Source organism: Oncorhynchus keta, chromosome 37 (genome assembly GCF_023373465.1).
Source record: "Oncorhynchus keta strain PuntledgeMale-10-30-2019 chromosome 37, Oket_V2, whole genome shotgun sequence".
NCBI classification, from domain to species: Eukaryota; Metazoa; Chordata; class Actinopteri; order Salmoniformes; family Salmonidae; genus Oncorhynchus; species Oncorhynchus keta.
In genome coordinates this window covers 18013174-18030340 of record NC_068457.1, presented here as the reverse complement: position 1 = coordinate 18030340, position 17167 = coordinate 18013174, and the positions used below count along the sequence as shown (strand labels likewise).

At 46.0% G+C, this 17167-nt stretch overlaps 2 protein-coding genes across 7 annotated transcripts in view; one reads left to right on the top strand and one right to left on the bottom strand.

Annotated features, from left to right (window-relative positions):
• Positions 1–3044: 3044 nt before the first annotated feature.
• LOC118380335 (growth hormone secretagogue receptor type 1-like) lies at positions 3045–7159 on the bottom strand. Of its 2 annotated transcripts, none has more exons than XM_035767323.2 (2): positions 6289–7159; positions 3045–5688 (listed from the first exon to the last, which is right to left on the bottom strand). In XM_035767323.2, the coding sequence occupies exons 1-2, from the start codon at positions 7127–7129 to the stop codon at positions 5375–5377; spliced, it is 1155 nt and encodes a 384-aa protein (XP_035623216.1). In that variant the 5' UTR covers positions 7130–7159; the 3' UTR covers positions 3045–5374. The 2 variants fall into 2 exon arrangements, with proteins under 2 accessions (XP_035623216.1, XP_035623217.1); XM_035767324.2 differs by having other exon boundaries at positions 3045–5501.
• Positions 7160–8348: 1189 nt separating this feature from the next.
• The window catches only part of LOC118380336 (phospholipase D1-like), a 40271-nt gene continuing 31452 nt past the window's right edge, over positions 8349–17167 (top strand). For 3 of the 5 annotated variants that reach the window (XR_008095604.1, XM_052499390.1, XM_052499391.1), the window contains exon 1: positions 16728–16896. The gene's annotated coding sequence lies outside the window, so the exon portion shown is untranslated. Of the gene's footprint in view, positions 8436–16727; positions 16897–17167 lie in introns of those variants that run through there. The other 2 variants (XM_052499392.1, XM_052499393.1) reach the window with 2 other exon arrangements.

Below are 17167 nucleotides of genomic sequence, written 5' to 3'. Positions count from 1 at the left end.
GTACGCTACGGTCACAAGACGCAGGCCTCCTAATTGTCCCTAGAATTTCTAAGCAAACAGCTGGAGGCAGGGCTTTCTCCTATAGAGCTCCATTTTTATGGAATGGTCTGCCTACCCATGTGAGAGACGCAAACTCGGTCTCAACCTTTAAGTCTTTACTGAAGACTCATCTCTTCAGTGGGTCATATGATTGAGTGTAGTCTGGCCCAGGAGTGTGAAGGTAAATGGAAAGGCTCTGGAGCAACGAACCGCCCTTGCTGTCTCTGCCTGGCCGGTTCCCCTCTTTCCACTGGGATTCTCTGCCTCTAACCCTATTACAGGGGCTGAGTCACTGGCTTACTGGGGCTCTTTCATACCGTCACTTGAGTGGGTTGAGTCACTGATGTGATCTTCCTGTCTGGGTTGGCGCCCCCCCTTGGGTTGTACCGTGGCAGAGATCTTTGGTAAGTTGGTGGTTGAAGATATCCCTCTAGTGGTGTGGGGACTGTGCTTTGGCAAAGTGGGTGGGGTTATATCCTTCCTGTTTGGCCCTGTCCGGGGGTGTCATCGGATGGGGCCACAGTGTCTCCTGACCCCTCCTGTCTCAGCCTCCAGTATTTATTCTGCAGTAGTTTGTGTCGGGGGGCTAGGGTCAGTTTGTTATATTTGGAGAACATCTCCTGTCTTATCCGGTGTCCTGTGTGAATTTAAGTATGCTCTCTCTAATTCTCTCTTTCTCTCTCTCTCTGAGGACCTGAGCCCTAGGACCATGCCTCAGGACTACCTGGCATGATGACTCCTTGCTGTCCCCAGTCCACCTGGCCGTGCTGCTGCTCCAGTTTCAACTGTTCTGCCTGCGGCTATGGAATCCTGACCTGTTCACCGTGCTACCTGTACCAGACCTATTATTTGACCATGCTGGTCATTTATGAACATTTGAACATCTTGGCCATGTTCTGTTATAATCTCCACCCAGCACAGCCAGAAGAGAACTGGCCACCCCTCATAGCCTGGTACCTCTCTAGGTTTCTTCCTAGGTTTTGGCCTTTCTAGGAAGTTTTTCCTCGCCAACGTGCTTCAACACCTGCATTGCTTGCTGTTTGGGGTTTTAGGCTGGGTTTCTGTACAGCACTTTGAGATATCAGCTGATGTACAAAGGGCTATATACATACATTTGATTTGGTGGCAGCATCATGCTGTGGGGATGTTTTTCAGTGGCAGAGATTGGGAGACTAGTCAGGATCGAGGCAAAGATGAACAGAGCAAAGTACAGAAACATCCTTGATGAAAACCTGCTACAGAGCGCTCAGGACCTCAGACTGGGGCGAAGTTTCACCTACCAACAGGAAAACGACCTTAAGCACACAGCAAAGACAACGCAAGTGGCTTCGGGACAAGACTCTGAATGTCCTTGAGTGGCACAGCCAGAGCCCGGACTTGAACCATCTCTGGAGAGACCTGAAAATAGCTGTGCAGCGACGCTCCCCATCCGACATGACAGAGCTTGAGAGGATCTGCAGAGAAGAATGGGAGAAACCAAATACAGGTGTGCCAAGCTTGTAGCGTCATACCCAAGAAGACTCAAGGCTGTAATCGCTGCCAAAGATGCTTAAACAAAGTACTGAGTAAAGGGTCTGAATAGTTATGTAAATGTGATATTTCAGTTATTTATTTAATAAATTAGCTAACATTTCTAAAAAACATTTTTTGCTTTGTCATTATGGGGTATTGTGTGTAGATTGAAGAGGGGAAAATAACAATTAAATCAATTTTAGGATAAGGCTGTAACCTAACAAAATTTGGGAAAAAGTCAAGGGGTCTGAATACTTTCCGAAGGTACTGTAGGGAATAAGGTATCATTTGAGGTACAGCTAGACATGAATCACATCTATAATCCAGCCGACGCTGTGAAAATATGCAACCTTCACATTCAGTTTTATGGAGAATCTCCTATTTAATGGCCACTATATCCCTGACTGAACTGTGTGTGTCTGGAGAAGAGCGCAGCGGAGAGGAGAGATGCACAAAAGCACATGCAGCCTCTTCTTCGACACACTGATTTGTGCAGGAACATTGCCATCGATCCTCTCTCACTCTGTCTTTCTCTTCTCTCTCAGCCTTCCTCTCACGTTCTGTCTCTCTGTCTCTCCCTCTCGCTCCCCTCCGTCTCTCAGTGTGTGTTTGTTTGAGTGTGTGTGTGCACGCGCCTGTGTCCAGTAATAGCTTGTGATTTATTTCCAAGTGGCCTCGATAGCATCTCACTGGATAACAGGAGGCATTAAATCACAGAAATAAAATTCTTCCTCCTGTCTCTTGAGACACACACACTGCATCTCACAAGTGATGCAGAGTAACTCATTGACTCTTTCTATATCTATAATTTCTGAATCAAGCTTTTCTCAAGTGCTCTCTTACTTCCAAGTTCCTCTCTCTCCGACTCATCCTTACCTCATTCATTCATTTCTCCGCTCCTCATATTCTATGTACCACCATCAATGTCTTTCTCACTTTCCTTCTTCCTCTTTCCATCCCTTGTTTCTCTGTCTGACCTCTTTCTTTCCCTCTCTCCTCCTGTCCTTACTCTGTCTTATAGGACTTTTTGATCAGGCAACTCAGAAAGCCTCAGATGCGACAGAAGGGTCCTTTGAACCTAACTTGAAGATGGTTGTCACTTGTTACCACAACCACAATGTCAAAATTGTCTTGTCGTAAAATTCATGAACACAAAACTGTACTTTTCAGTCTTAAATTAAGGTTAGGGTTAGACATAAGGTTAGCAGTGTGGTAAAGGTTAGAGTTATGCTTAAAATTCTATTTTAAGAAGATAAATTGTTGAAATAGGCGGGGTGTAGCCATAATTATGGCTGTGAGAACTAGTGACGACCCTTGAGGATGGGTGGCTTTGAGGCTGCCTGACTTAAAGGCACTGAGACGAGAGGAAAGCAGAGAAGGTGAAATAAGAGAGGAGGAGAAGATGGGGGAGAGGTGAGGATGAAATCTGTGTGTTTGTAGGCTACCCATGTGTTAAACTACTTATGTCTGAAATTTAAAAAATGACACGTAAACAATGTTGAATCATTTTTATCTCCCGGAATGAGTTCAGACCAAGTTGGCAACCTGATGATATGGATCAATATTAAAATACATAAAGTGTTTTATTCCATTATAGTTTGTAAAGGCATAGTACAGATTATTATAGCGGTACAAACATGGATACATAGTTAAGCGTTACATTAATTTTGGCTGAAGCGCCATGTCTGTAGTAGCATTTCCACATTTTAAGTCTTTTTCCAGGCGATGTTTGTGGTTCATATTTGCAGATTGGTTCTGCAGTCCTTACTTGTAGTCTTTAAGTCCATACCCAGCCTGGTCTCATAGACTAGACTTAACATTGTAAATGAAAATCTGGGACACTCAAATTAGTATGATATGTTAAGTTTTGTATGGTTACATAAAACAGATGATTACTCAAGATAAAAATGAAATACAGTGCATTCAGAAAATATTCAGTTCCCTTGACTTTTTCCCCCCCCCCAAAAAGTCACTCCTCAGTAAATTGCACATGACAGCCCGCTTGGAGTTTGCCAAAAGGCACCTAAAGGACTCTCAGACCATGAGAAAAAAGATTCTCTGGTCTGATGAAACCAAGATTGAACTCTTTGGCCTGAATGCCAAGAGTCACGTCTGGAGGACGTACTGAGCAAATGGTACTGAGTACTGAGTAAAGGTTCTGAATACTTATGGAAATGTGATATTTTAGTTTTTTATTTGTAATAAATGAGCAAACCTTTCTAAAAACCTGCTTTTGCTTTGTCATTATCGGGTATTGTGTGTAGATTGATGATGAAAAAACAAACAATTTAATCAATTCTAGAATAAGGCTGTAATGTAACAAAATGTGGAAAAAGTCAAGGGGTCTGAATACTTTCCAAATGCACTGTAGGATGATGAGTACATGTATAATGCAGATGTCTAGTAACCCAAAGGTTGCAAGTTCAAATCTCATGATGGACAACTTTAGCACATTAGCAACTTTTCAACTACTTACTACTTTTTAGGTACTATGCAACTACTTAGCATTTTAGCTAACCCTTCTCATAAGCCTAACCTTAACCCTTTTAGCTAACCCTTCCCCTAACCTTTTAACCTAACTCCTAAACGTAACTATAACCTTAATCCCTAGCCAAGCTAACATTAGCCACCTAGCTACAAATCGTTACTTATCATATGTTATGCAAATTCGGAGCATATTGTATATATTGCAGATTCGTGTTTCAGATTCATAACATATTGTACGTTTAGCAAATTTGTAACATATAATACGAATTCTAATTCATAACATATCATATGAAATGGATGATGGACATCCACAAATGAATACATACCATATGAACCATAACATATTATACTAAATGGAGTGTCTCGGATTTATGTACAGAATAACATGAAATGCTCTGAGTCCTGGTTGCCATGTCAGAATTCTGGAGTCCAAGGCAGTGGCTGCTTTGTAAGTACTTATAGGATAAGCCAAGACTAATACCAATCAGATTGAACTGTTACTAAGCTGCTATTTACAGAGTAAGGCTGGCGGTATAATTAGCCTACTGTACATGCTATTATAGCAAAAAAAATGTTACCTATATCTACACACACTGCCAAACACACCAACACAGTCACTCACCATAAACACACACACACCAACACACGACGTCACTCACCATAAATACACATACCCCAACACACCCAATCACTCAACATAAACAAACACACACACAGTACTTCAGTCCCTCTCTCTCAGGGTACAGAGAAGTGCATCACGGTCTACAGTGCTTTTCTTTGTCATCCAGAATACAGTTCACATATCAGTTAAGGCAAGCGTAATAACTATTTTGGTTTGTGTGTGTGTGCATGTGTGTTGCATGTGTGATTTGTAGAAAATACATAGGTGTCTGTTTCAAGAGCCGCTTAATAGTTTTTGTTGCTAATGGTGTGCTTCTTTTTGGGTGACAGAAACACCTTATAAATATTTTATAAAACATCTTCTCAAACTCCTTTGTCTGTCTTTGCCGGGCGAGTTGTGACATCAAAGCGACAGTCTTATTCAGAGTCCTTGAGGCTAATTCAATTAATATGTTAAACGCAAGGGCAGGGCGGACTGACCAAATTTCAATCAATAATCAACGTTCATGGACGTTATGCGTAAGCCGGTGCTCTCTTGGATTACAGACCAATGAATCCTTGATGGTCCATAATGGTGCCTGTTTGAGTTTAATCAACCAGGGAAAGCAGTGGTCACTGATGAGAAACACACAAGAAGAGTTTGATCACAACAACTACATGTCAAAATCAGAGAAGTATATATCTAGCGCCCATTCACCATCCAAATTGGCTACAGTCACAGGCTAACAGTGGACTCTGTCCAGGCAGGTGAACTCTCTCCTTTGACAGTGCTTGCTGTTCTCCCTCTGGGTGGTTGAGTCTCCTGTAGACCAAACAGTTGGGCAGCAGCTGACCGGTACTTCCTAGACATGGTGTTATAGAGGACAGGGTTGATGGCAGCCGAGAGATAGAAGAGGACAGTGGAAACAAGGGAGCAGTACTGGGTGAAGAGAGACCAGAGAGGAGAGGAGCCCTCGGAGGAATGGGACATAAGGTAACGATGCAAGTGGAAAGGCAGCCAGCACAGGACGAAGGCAAAGACCACTACAGCTGGAGAGAGAGAGAGAGAAGGAGAGGGGACAGATAATAAATGTTTGTAATATTGGATTTCTCCTTTTATGCTAATAATAATAGAGAGGGGGAAGGGGGAATTGAGGGAGGAGGGGAGGCATAAAATGTATTCCAACCATAAAACATGAAATGCAAATATCAGTAATCCAATTTGTAAGTCGCTCTGGATAAGAGCGTCTGCTAAATGACTTAAATGTAAATGTAATCAGTTTTCAGAGAGAGAAATGGCAGAAAGGGGTATGAGGGGAAACTATAGTTATGCCTAATTAAATTACTTTGGTAATTAGTTATTAGGTTACTGTGCTGACTGTATAAACTTATACACAGCTTAACGTTATAAGTCGCTTTGGATAAAAGCGTCTGCTAAATGGCATATATTATTATTATTATTATTATCTACATTATTTGCATTATCCTTGTATTGTTACAATGTTTGATTGATTTAATTCGTATCGGAACCAATATTTTCCCTTTTTTAAACGTCTAATTCTGTGGCCTTTTTAAAAATATTATAAACATCTCAATTATGCCGTGGTTAAAACATGGTTTTGAATATGAGCAACATGCATTGCACCCTACCTAACATCTTGACGGTCTGTCTGTTGCTCTTGTCCCTGTGTGCTACGTTAGCTCCAATATTGTTCTCTCTCCGTCTCTTCCACAACCTTCGTCCAATCAAACTGTACACCACAGTCAAACAAAAGACCGGCAGGAAGAAAAACACAGAGCTAACCAACGCCATGGCGGCTAGAAGCCCAGACTCAACCGCGTACTGGGTGGGTTTACACTCGCTAGTGTCTATCTCTGTCTGTCCTTCCGCCCCACCAGCAGTCACAGAGTTTCCCGCCGCTGGGCGAGTCTCGTGCTCCACTCCCACCAGAACGAAGACAGGTCCCGCGCTCAACAGCGACACGAGCCAGAGAAAGATGATGAGCGCACGGACGCGTCGCTTGGTGACCAGGCGTTTGGCGCGAAGTGGGAAGCAGATGGCCAGGTACCGCTCCACGGACAGAGCGGTTATATTCAAAATGGTTGAATACGTGCAGCACTCACTAACAAACTGAAACAGCTTACAGAATGTATCTCCAAATATCCATGGCCTGTACTTCCATAACCGATACACATCAGGGGGCATACAGAGGAATATCAACAGGTCTGAGACAGCCATGCTACATAAGTAGAGGTTAGTGGTTGTTCTCATGTCTCTGTACTTAGAAACGACCAGTATAGTCATTACATTTCCGGTCACTCCCGCCAGGAACAGGAGAGTACAGGTGATGGTGATTCCCATTAGAACTGGGATGGGGAAGAGGTTTTCGGGGGGCACGGGACCCCGGTAGCTCCCGTTAAAGTAGTAGTTCTCCTCCCAGCTGCAGTTAACGGGAGAGAGACAGTCAGTTCGGTTCGGCCAGGAGCGCATGCTGCCAGCGGGTCATTCACGCGGCTGGAGGTTCTCCTTGGGGCGGCTGGCGCGCTGCTCTTGTCTCCGCATGTCTTCTATTCCTATTGAGTGCGTGTGTGTGATGCGTAAAGGATCTTATGGTTTTAAGCTCCTCGTCCGCCTCTATTTTAGAACAGTCTTACACTGAAGCAATAAAACACACCTTCCCATCTTGTCTTCCATTTACAAAAGTATTTTACTTGTAAGAAATAAAGTATAGCCTTTGAATGTTATTAAATATATCACAAGCAAAAATTAATGTCTGAAGAAAGAAAATAATACTCGACCATCCGTTGAGCGCATTGTACAAAAATATTAAACAAACATGAATAGGATCTGATATTCATTTTCCTATGGTATTGTTAGGGCTATATATTGGTCTAAATTACATAGATACATTTTTAAAATCGATAAATGATGAGCGAGAAAAGACGACCTTCTAAATCAACATCCTCCAAAAAGTGTCCCTCTCTTGCTCTGTCCCCTTCATGCGCTCTTATGCGTCAGATGAAAACACGGTAACCTAGACTGAAGGTGAGTCACAGTCAGGGTTTTGTGATGTGACTCTGGAAAGCTCCTCCAACCACTCATCCAAGAGAAATGGGTAAACAACAAAAATATCCAAACAACATCAACATCCTCTATGAGTCAGTGACATTGAATATTATGCTTTCAGAAATGCAGTCCACATTTCTCTCTCTCTCTCTCTCTCTCTCTCTCTCTCTCTCTCTCTCTCTCTCTCTCTCTCTCTCTCTCTCTCTGGAGCCTCCATGTAAGATCAATAGATCGATGTCCTCCTCTGTGATTTGATGAGAAATCTCTAAAGAGAAAAAACAACGTTTTTAAATATGGCACATTCACACCTCACACACATGCACATGCTCTAGTTTTTCTCATAATTGAATGGAGCAGAAACAACTGTCACAACTGAAAAACAGAGGGGGAGAGAGTGTGAAGGAGGGCAGCAGAGAGAGAGGGAGGGGGTCCTACTGGTAGCCCTAGCTTAGATCTAGCACGCCACCTAATGGTTAAAGCAAAGCCAGTGTGTGTGTGTATGTTCGTGTGTGTTCGTGTTTGTGTGCGTGTGTGTTTCTGTGCGTGGCCAACAGTATGGCCAGATTATGATCTATGATGGAGGTTATTGGGTAGATTATTTCTCTGCCCTTTGCTCTGTGCTGTTTACTTATACAGGACATTTGAGAGAGAGAGAAGACACCTCAGATGACAGAAGTCCAGAGGTCTGATCACAGCAAGTCAGTGACCTATCAACTTTTCACTGCAACAGGTACTCAGTCTGTATGTGTGGATGTGTGTGTGGATGTGGATGTGTGTGTCTCACTTCTTTCTATTATTTTTCTAATTTTCTGTCTCTAGTAGCTACATTAACCAACAAAGACTAGCAATGATTGTGATATGTGGTTTTACTACTTTACTAATTTAGCTGAATGCATTGATTGTATGTCGCTCCGGATAAGAGCGTCTGCGAAATTACTCAAATGTGAAAATGTAAAGTGTAATGTGTGTCTAACTCTAGCCTCATTCTCACAGGGTGTGGTGTAGCGTTCAGGTCAAAGTCTCAGTCATAAACACACACACACACACACACACACACACACACACACACACACACACACACACACACACACACACACACACATGGATACACACACATACACACGACACATGCACTCGCAATACAATCTGTGTATATAGTGAGGAGACCAATGTGCAGATTCAACCTCAGGTGGAGGGACATATTCACTTGTAGGGTGGATAGGATAGGTGTGTGTTTCTGTGTGTGTGCAGGAGCCACTCTGGAAATATCTAGCCACCGTCCCTTTTTGACTGTTATGTATGTCCCTTACTAACACAACTCAGGATATGACCCAGATGCAGACACAGGAGACAGAAGGTTCAATACACAGAGTAGTTTATTAAAACAACAAGAGAGAGACAAATGGCAGGACAAGATCAGTCGTAGGGGGGACGAACAGCAGAGGGGCTAAGAATCTTAGAGATGTGAAAAGGGCCGATAAAACGGGGACTCCACCCGCAGGGGCAGATCCCGAGTGGATAGCCATACCCTCTTGCCGAGCCGATAACAGGGAGCCGGGGTCCGGTGGCAGTCCGCCTGTCGTTGATACCCGGAGGTGGTCTTGAGAAGAGCAGACCGGGCTCTCTTCCAGGTACAGCGACAGCGGCAGACGAACATCTGGGCCGAGGTAATGCTGACCTCTTCTTCTTGCTCAGGGAAGAGCGGGGGCTGATAACCCATCAAACACTCGAAAGGTGAGAGACCAGTGGCTGAAGAGGGAAGGGTGTTGCAGGCGTATTCCACCCACACGAGTTGCTGGCTCCAGGTAGTGGGGTTGGCAGAGACGAGGCAACGAAGAGTTGTCTCCACGTCCTGATTTGCTCACTCCAAATGGCCTTTAGACTGGGGGAGAAACTCAGAGGACAGGCTGGCCGACAACCCAATGAGTGTGAAGGACGCCTTCCAGGACGAGAACGAGGACCACAGTTGGAGAGCATGTCCACCAGAAGTCCATGGATCCGGAAGACGTGTTGCACCATGAGCTGGGCCGTCTCCTTGGCTGAGGATAGCTTGGGGAGGGGAATAAAATGGGCAGCTTTGAAAACCTGTCCACCACCGTGAGAATAGTGGTGTTGCCATCAGATGGAGGGAGACCAGTGACAAAGTCCAGGGATCAATGTGACCAAGGACGGTGAGTGGCAGGAAGTTGAAGGAGGCCAGCCAGAACATGCCATGACGTTTTATTCTGAGCACAGACAGTGCAGGCGGCGACGAACTCGGAGACGTCAGGAACCACGGTAGGCCACCAAAAGCGTTGTCACACAAAGGCCAGGGTCTGAAGGGAGCCAGGGTGGCAGGCAAGCTTGGAGGAATGAGCCCATTCCAGGACCGGAGAGAGGGCAGCATCTGGGACAAACTTCCGGTTAGCCAAGCCACCCTCATGGGCCTGGTTCTCTATTCCCCAGATGAGAGCAGCCGCTAGACACGAGGTAGGAAGGATGGTCTCGGGGTCTGAGGGTGTAGCAGCGGGGCTATAGCGGTGTGAAAGCGCATCCAGCTTAACATTCTTGGACCCCGGGCAATAGGAGATGGTAAAGTTGAACAGAGTGAAAAGCAGGGCCAATCGAACTTGCCTGGAATTGAGACGATTGACGGTGCAGAGATATTCCATGTTCTTGTGATCCCTCCATGAATGAATGGATGTTCCGCCCCCTCTAACCAGTGCCTCCACTCCTCCAATGCCATCTTCACCACAGCAGTTCTCGATTTTTCACATCATAAGTCCTCTCTGTGGCATTAAGACAATGGGAAAAGAAGGTGCAGGGATGCAGCTTTAGGTCCAGGGCAGAATGTTGGGACAGGACAGCCCCCACTCCCATGTCCAAAGCGTTGACCTCCACCACGAACTGATGGGACCAGTCCGGATGGATTAATATGGGAGCTGTGGTGAAGCAGTGTTTTAGGTCCAGGAACGCCCGGTCAGCTGCTGAGGACCATGTGAACAGGACCATGGGAGAGGTGAGTGCTGAAAGGGGGGAAGCCAGGGTGCTGTAACCCAGTATAAAATGGCGATAGAAATGGGCAAATCCCAGGAAGCGTTGCAGCTGCACTCTGGAAGTGGGTTGAGGCCAATCCACCACCGCTCTCACCATCCCGGGATCCATCTGCATATTACCAGCAGTGATGATGTATCCTAGGAAGGAGAAGGTGGAGCGATGGAATTTGTATTTTTCTGCTTTAACAAAAAGCTGGTTCTCCAGGAGATGCTGGGGGACTTGTTAGAAGTGGAGAACGTGTTCTTGAGCTGAGCGGGAAAAGACAAGGATGTCGTCAAGGTAGACGAACACGAACCGGTTCAACATGTTGTGGAGAACGTTGTTAACCAGGGCTTGGAACACCGCAGGAGCGTTGGTCAGACCGAACGGGGTCACCAGGTATTCGTAGTATCCGCTAGCTGTGTTAAAGGCTGTCTTCCACTCCGTCACCTTCCCGTATCCTCACCAGATTTTAGGCGTTCCGCAGTTCTTAACCGTGATGTCATTAAGGCCCCGGCAGTCGACTCACGGGCACCGGGTTTTGTCCCTCTTCTCCACAGAGGGGGAGGCAGAAGGACGGGTACACATTGCAGCTAGGAAGTCATTGATGTACGTTTCCACAGCCTTGGTCTCCGGACCCAACAGAGCTGAAAACCTTGCTGAAAACCTCCCGGAGTTCCTGGTACTCCGCGGGAACAGCGGAGAGGTCCGAGGCTTCTTCCGAGCCCACAGGAAGAAGTCCTGGGGCAGGCTGCACCAACTTCAGGGGCGGCAGCGTAGCCTAGTGGTTAGAGCGTTGGACTATTAACCGGAAGGTTGTGAGTTCAAACCCCCGAGCTGACAAGGTACAAATCTGTCGTTCTGCCCCTGAACAGGCAGTTAACCCACTGTTCCCAGGCCGTCATTGAAAATAAGAATATGTTCTTAACTGACTTGCCTGGTTAAATAAAGGTAAAATAAAAAATAAAAAAATGAGCATGGTAGAACGGGCTCCTGCCCATGATAGCACCAGCAGTCCAGTTGATAAGGGGATTGTGTCGCTGGAGCCATGAAAACCCCAATACCACAGGTACCTGAGTCGACTTGATGAGCATGAAGGAGCGTGTCGAATGGGAAGCCGGGGTGGCCTGTAGAGACGCGCTGCTGACAGCAGGGTTACTGAGGGACGGGGAGGTTACCATTGTGGCTGGTTGCATAACAGACAATCTGCACAATTGCTCCAGTCATGTATTCAAGGCATGGTCATGGCGTTCTGCCAAGGTCTGGAATCCTTCCATAAAACCTTGAAGTAACTCCTCGTGTCTATCAATGATGGCTCCTTGGGAGGAGACGGCACTGCGGAACTGGTCCGAGTCTCCTGGGTCAGTCATGGCCAGTTCGTACTAACACGAATCAGGATATGACCCAGATGCAGAGACAGGAGACGGAAGGTTCAATATACAGAGTAGTTTATTAAAACCACAGGAGGCAGGAAAAGGGCAGGTCGAGGACAGGCAGAGGTTCGTAACCAGGTCTGATAGGTACAGGGTGGCAGGCAGGCTCAAGGTCAGGACAGGCAGAAGTTTGTAAACCAGGTCAGAGTCAGATAGGTACAGGACGGCAGGCAGGCTCGGGGTCAGGACAGGAAGAATAGGTCGGAACCGGAAGGACAAGAAAACAGGGACTAGAGAGAACAGGAGTATGGGGAAAAACATGCTGGTAGGCTTGACGAGACAAGACGAACTGGCAACAGACAAACAGGGGATGCACAGGGGATAATGGGGAAAATGGGCACCTGGAAGGGGGTGGAGACAAGGAAGTATTCATACCCCTTAACTTATTCCAAATGTTGTTATGTTACAGCCTGAAATCAAAATGGATTAAATCGTTTTATTTTCTCACCCTGTCACACCCTGTTTCACCTGTCTTTGTTATTGGATCCACCCCCTCTCCAATCTTCCCCATTATCCCCAGTGTATTTATACCCGTGTTCTCTGTTTGTCTGTTGCCAGTTCGTTTTGAAACCTACGTGAGTTTTCCTCCTTGCTCCTGTCTGTTCTAGTTCCTGTTTTCTAGTTTTTCCCAGTTTTGACCATTCTACCTGCTCTGACCCCGAGCCTGCCTGCCGTTCTGTACCTTGCCACACCACACTGGATTATTGACCCCTGCCTGCTCTGACCCTTAGACTGCCTGCCGTTCTGGACCTTTTTTTACAGAAATATATAATTTCCAGAAGGCGAGGTCAGTACAGGTGCATCAAAGCTGGGACCGAGAGACTTTAAAACAGCTTCTATCTCAAGGCCATCAGACTGTTAAACAGCCATCCCAGAGAGGCTGCTGCCAACATACAGACTAAAATCTCTGGCCACTTAAATAAATTGACTTAATAAAGGTATCACAAGTCACTTTAACTAACACCACTTTAATAATGTTTACATATCCCACATTACACATTTCATATGTATATACTGTATTCTATACCATCTACTGCATCTTGCCTATGCCACACACCATCACTCATCCATTTGTACATATTCTACTCATCCCTTTAAATTTGTGTGTATTTGTGTGTATAAGGTTGTTGTTGTGAATTTGTTAGATTGCTGTTAGATATTACTGCATAGTCGGAACTAGAAGCACAAGCATTTCGCTACACTCGCATTAACATCTTCTAACCATGTGTACGTGACCAATACAATTTGATTCGATTTTTAATTGCCACCAAAGGTGCTTCTACAAAATATTGACTCAGGAGTGTGTATACTTATGGATGGTAGCGGGGTGAACAGGCAGTGGCTCGGTGGTTCTTGTCCTTGATTTTTTGGCCTTCCTGTGACATCGGATGCTGTAGGTGTCCTGGAGGGCAGGTAGTTTGCCCCCGGCGATGTGTTGTGCAGAATGCACTACCCTCTGGAGAGCCTTGCGGTTGAGGGCAGTGCAATTGCCATATCAGGCGGTGATACAACCCGACAGGATGCTCTCGATTGTGCATCTGTAAACGTTTGTGAGTGTTTTAGATGACAAGACAAATTTCTTCAGCCTCCTGAGGTGGAAGAGGCGCTGTTGTACCTTCTTTACCACTCGGTCTGTGTGGGTGGACAATTTCATTTTGTCCGTGATGTGTACGCCGAGGAACTTAAAACTTTCCACCTTCTCCACTAATGTCCCATCGATGTGGATGGGGGGGGTGCTCCCTCTGCTGTTTCCTGTAGTCCATGATCATCTCCTTTGTTTTGTTGACGTTGAGTGTGAGGTTATTTTCCTGACACCACACTCCGAGGGCCCTCACTTCCTCCCTGTAGGCCGTCTCGTCGTTGTTGGTAATCAGGCCTACCACTGTAGTGTCGTCTGCAAACTTGATGATTGAGTTGGAAGTGTGCATGGCCACTCAGTCATGGGTGAACAGGGAGTACAGGAGAGGGCTGAGAACGCACCCTTGTGGGGCCCCAGTGTTGAGGATCAGCAGGGTGGAGATCTTGTTTCCTTCCTGCACCACCTGGTGGTCGTCCCGTCAGAAAGTCCAGGACCCAGTTGCACAGGGCGAGGTCGAGAACCAGGGTCTTTAGTTTAATGACGAGTTTGGAGGGTACTATGGTGTTAAATGCTGAGCTGTAGTCAATGAACAGAATTCTTACACAGTTATTCCTCTTGTCCAGATGGGATAGGGCAATGTGCAGTGTGATGGCGATTGCATCGTCAGTGGACCTATTGGGGCAGTAAGTAAATTGGAGTGGGTCTAGGGTATCAGGTAAAGTGGAGGTGATATGATCCTTGACTAGTCTCTCAAAGCACTTCATGATGACAGAAGTGATGGGGCGATAGTCATTTAAATCAAATCAAAATCAAATCAAATGTATTTATATAGCCCTTCATACATCAGCTGATATCTCAAAGTGCTGTACAGAAACCCAGCCTAAAACCCCAAACAGCAAGCAATGCAGGTGTCGAAGCACGGTGGCTAGGAAAAACTCCCTAGAAAGGCCAAAACCTAAGAAGAAACCTAGAGCGGAACCAGGCTATGTGGGGTGGCCAGTCCTCTTCTGGCTGTGCCGGGTGGAGATTATAACAGAACATGGCCAAGATCAAATGTTCATAAATTACCAGCATGGTCCAATAATAATAAGGCAGAACAGTTGAAACTGGAGCAGCAGCACGGCCAGGTGGACTGGGGACAGCAAGGAGTCATCATGTCAGGTAGTCCTGAGGCATGGTCCTAGGGCTCAGGTCCTCCGAGAGAGAGAAAGAAAGAGAGAAAGAGAGAATTAGAGAGAGCACACTTAAATTCACACAGGACACCGAATAGGACAGGAGAAGTACTCCAGATATAACAAACTGTACCTAGCCCCTCGGCACAAACTACTGCAACATAAATACTGGAGGCTGAGACAGGAGGGGTCAGGAGACACTGTGGCCCCATCCGAGGACACCCCCGGACAGGGCCAAACAGGAAGGATATAACCCCACCCACTTTGCCAAAGCACAGCCCCCACACCACGAGAGGGATATCTTCAACCACCAACTTACCATCCTGAGACAAGGCTTATAGCCCACAAAGATCTCCGCCACAGCACAAGGGGGGTGCCCTTGGGGGTGCCCTTGGGTTGTGTTCAGTTAGTTCAGTTCCCTTAGCTTTCTTGGGAACAGGAACAATGGTGGCCATTCTGAAGCATGTGGGGATAGCAGACTGGGATAGGGATTGGTTGAATATGTCCGTAAACACACCATTCAGCTGGTTTGCTCATGCTCTGAGGATGCAGCTAGGGATGCCGTCTGGGCCGGCAGCCTTGCGAGGGTTAACACGTTTAAATGTTTTACTCACGTTGGCCACGGAGAAGGAGAGCCTACAAGCTTTGGTAGCAGGCCGTGTCAGTGGCACTGTATTATCCTCAAAGCGAGCAAAGTAGTTTAATTTGTCTGGGAGCAAGACGTAGATGTCTGCGACGGGGCTGGTTTTCTTTTTGTAATCCGTGATTGACTGTAGACCCTGCCACATACGTCTCGTGTTTGAGCCGTTGAATTGCGACTCTACTTTGTCTCTATTCTGACGCTTTGCTTGTTTGATTGCCTTGCGGAAGGAATAGCTACACTGTTTGTGTCCGGTCATGTTTCCAGTCGCCTTGCCATGATTAAAAGCGGTGGTTCGCGCTTTCAGTTTTGTGTGAATGCTGCCATTAATCCACGGTTTCTGGTTAGGGAAGGTTTTAATAGTCACAGTGGGTACGACATCTCCGATGCACTCGCTAATAAACTCGCTCACCGAGTCAACGTATACTGTACACCAATGTTGTTGTCTGCGGCTATCCGGGAACATATCCTAGTCCACGTGATTGAAGCGTGGAATCCGATTGGTCAGACTAGCGTTGTATTGACCTGAGCACGGGCGTTTCCTGATAGGCGGAGAGCAACAAAATTGATTCATGGTCAGATTTGCCCGACGGCAGGGAGCAGGAGGGCTTTGTATGCATCGCGTAAGTTCCAGTAGCAATGATCCAGAATTCTGCCAGCTCGTGTCGCACATTTGATATGCTGATAGAATTTGGAAGTATTGGGAGTATAGTTTTCTAAGGACCTGAAGCGAGGCGACCATCTCTGTCAGCGCCATCGTGATTACAGCTTTGTGTTATCTTGAGTATGTCTGTATCTACTTGGTACATCTGGATTATTATAATTACCCCCATTCTTCCTATAAGATTTTCTCAAACCTTGCGGTCGGATGCCAAGCAGTTGCCATATCAAAACAAGTGGTGATGCAGCCAGTCAAGATGTTCTCAATGGTGCAGCTGTATACATTTTTTGAAGATCTGAGGGCCCATGCCAAAACTTTTCTACCTTCTGAGGGGAAAGAGGTGTTTTTGTGCCCTCGTCACGGCTGTGTTAGTGTGTGTGGACCATGATAATTCCTTAGTGATGCAGATTCCACCAATGAGAGAACCCAGGGGGAGGGTATGACTGTTTCAACGCAGCTGACTGGTTTAGATTTCGGTAGCCCCTCCTCTCTTGAGGAATTTTCTTAGAGGAGTTGTTTCCACAGTACATTCGTTCACATACACTCTGTTATACAAGAGGAACGGTACACTGAGTGTGTATAGGGTGTGTAGAGTGTGAATGTGTGTGTGTTTGTAGTATGTGTGTTTAGTCTACTCAGTAGTCTAGAAGTGGGACAAATCAAAATGAGGACAGCAAGTGTACAAGAGTAGGTCAGTAAAGTTTTTCTTTCTTCCTCTCTCTCGCTCTCTCTCTCTGTCACTCTGTTTTATATTGTTCCAATGGAGAAGTAGTGTGTGTGTGTGTGTATCTTGGCTCTCTCTCTACCACCATGTTGTGAAAGCTTGTTGCTGCTTTTTAAATGTCTGACTGACTGTCCCTCGCTAGCTGAACAGTTACTGTTCTCTCCCTCTCTCCTTTTCCTCCCTCTCCATTTCCTTCAACTCACTCCCTCGTTTATATCCCCTTCTCCTCACCCTACTG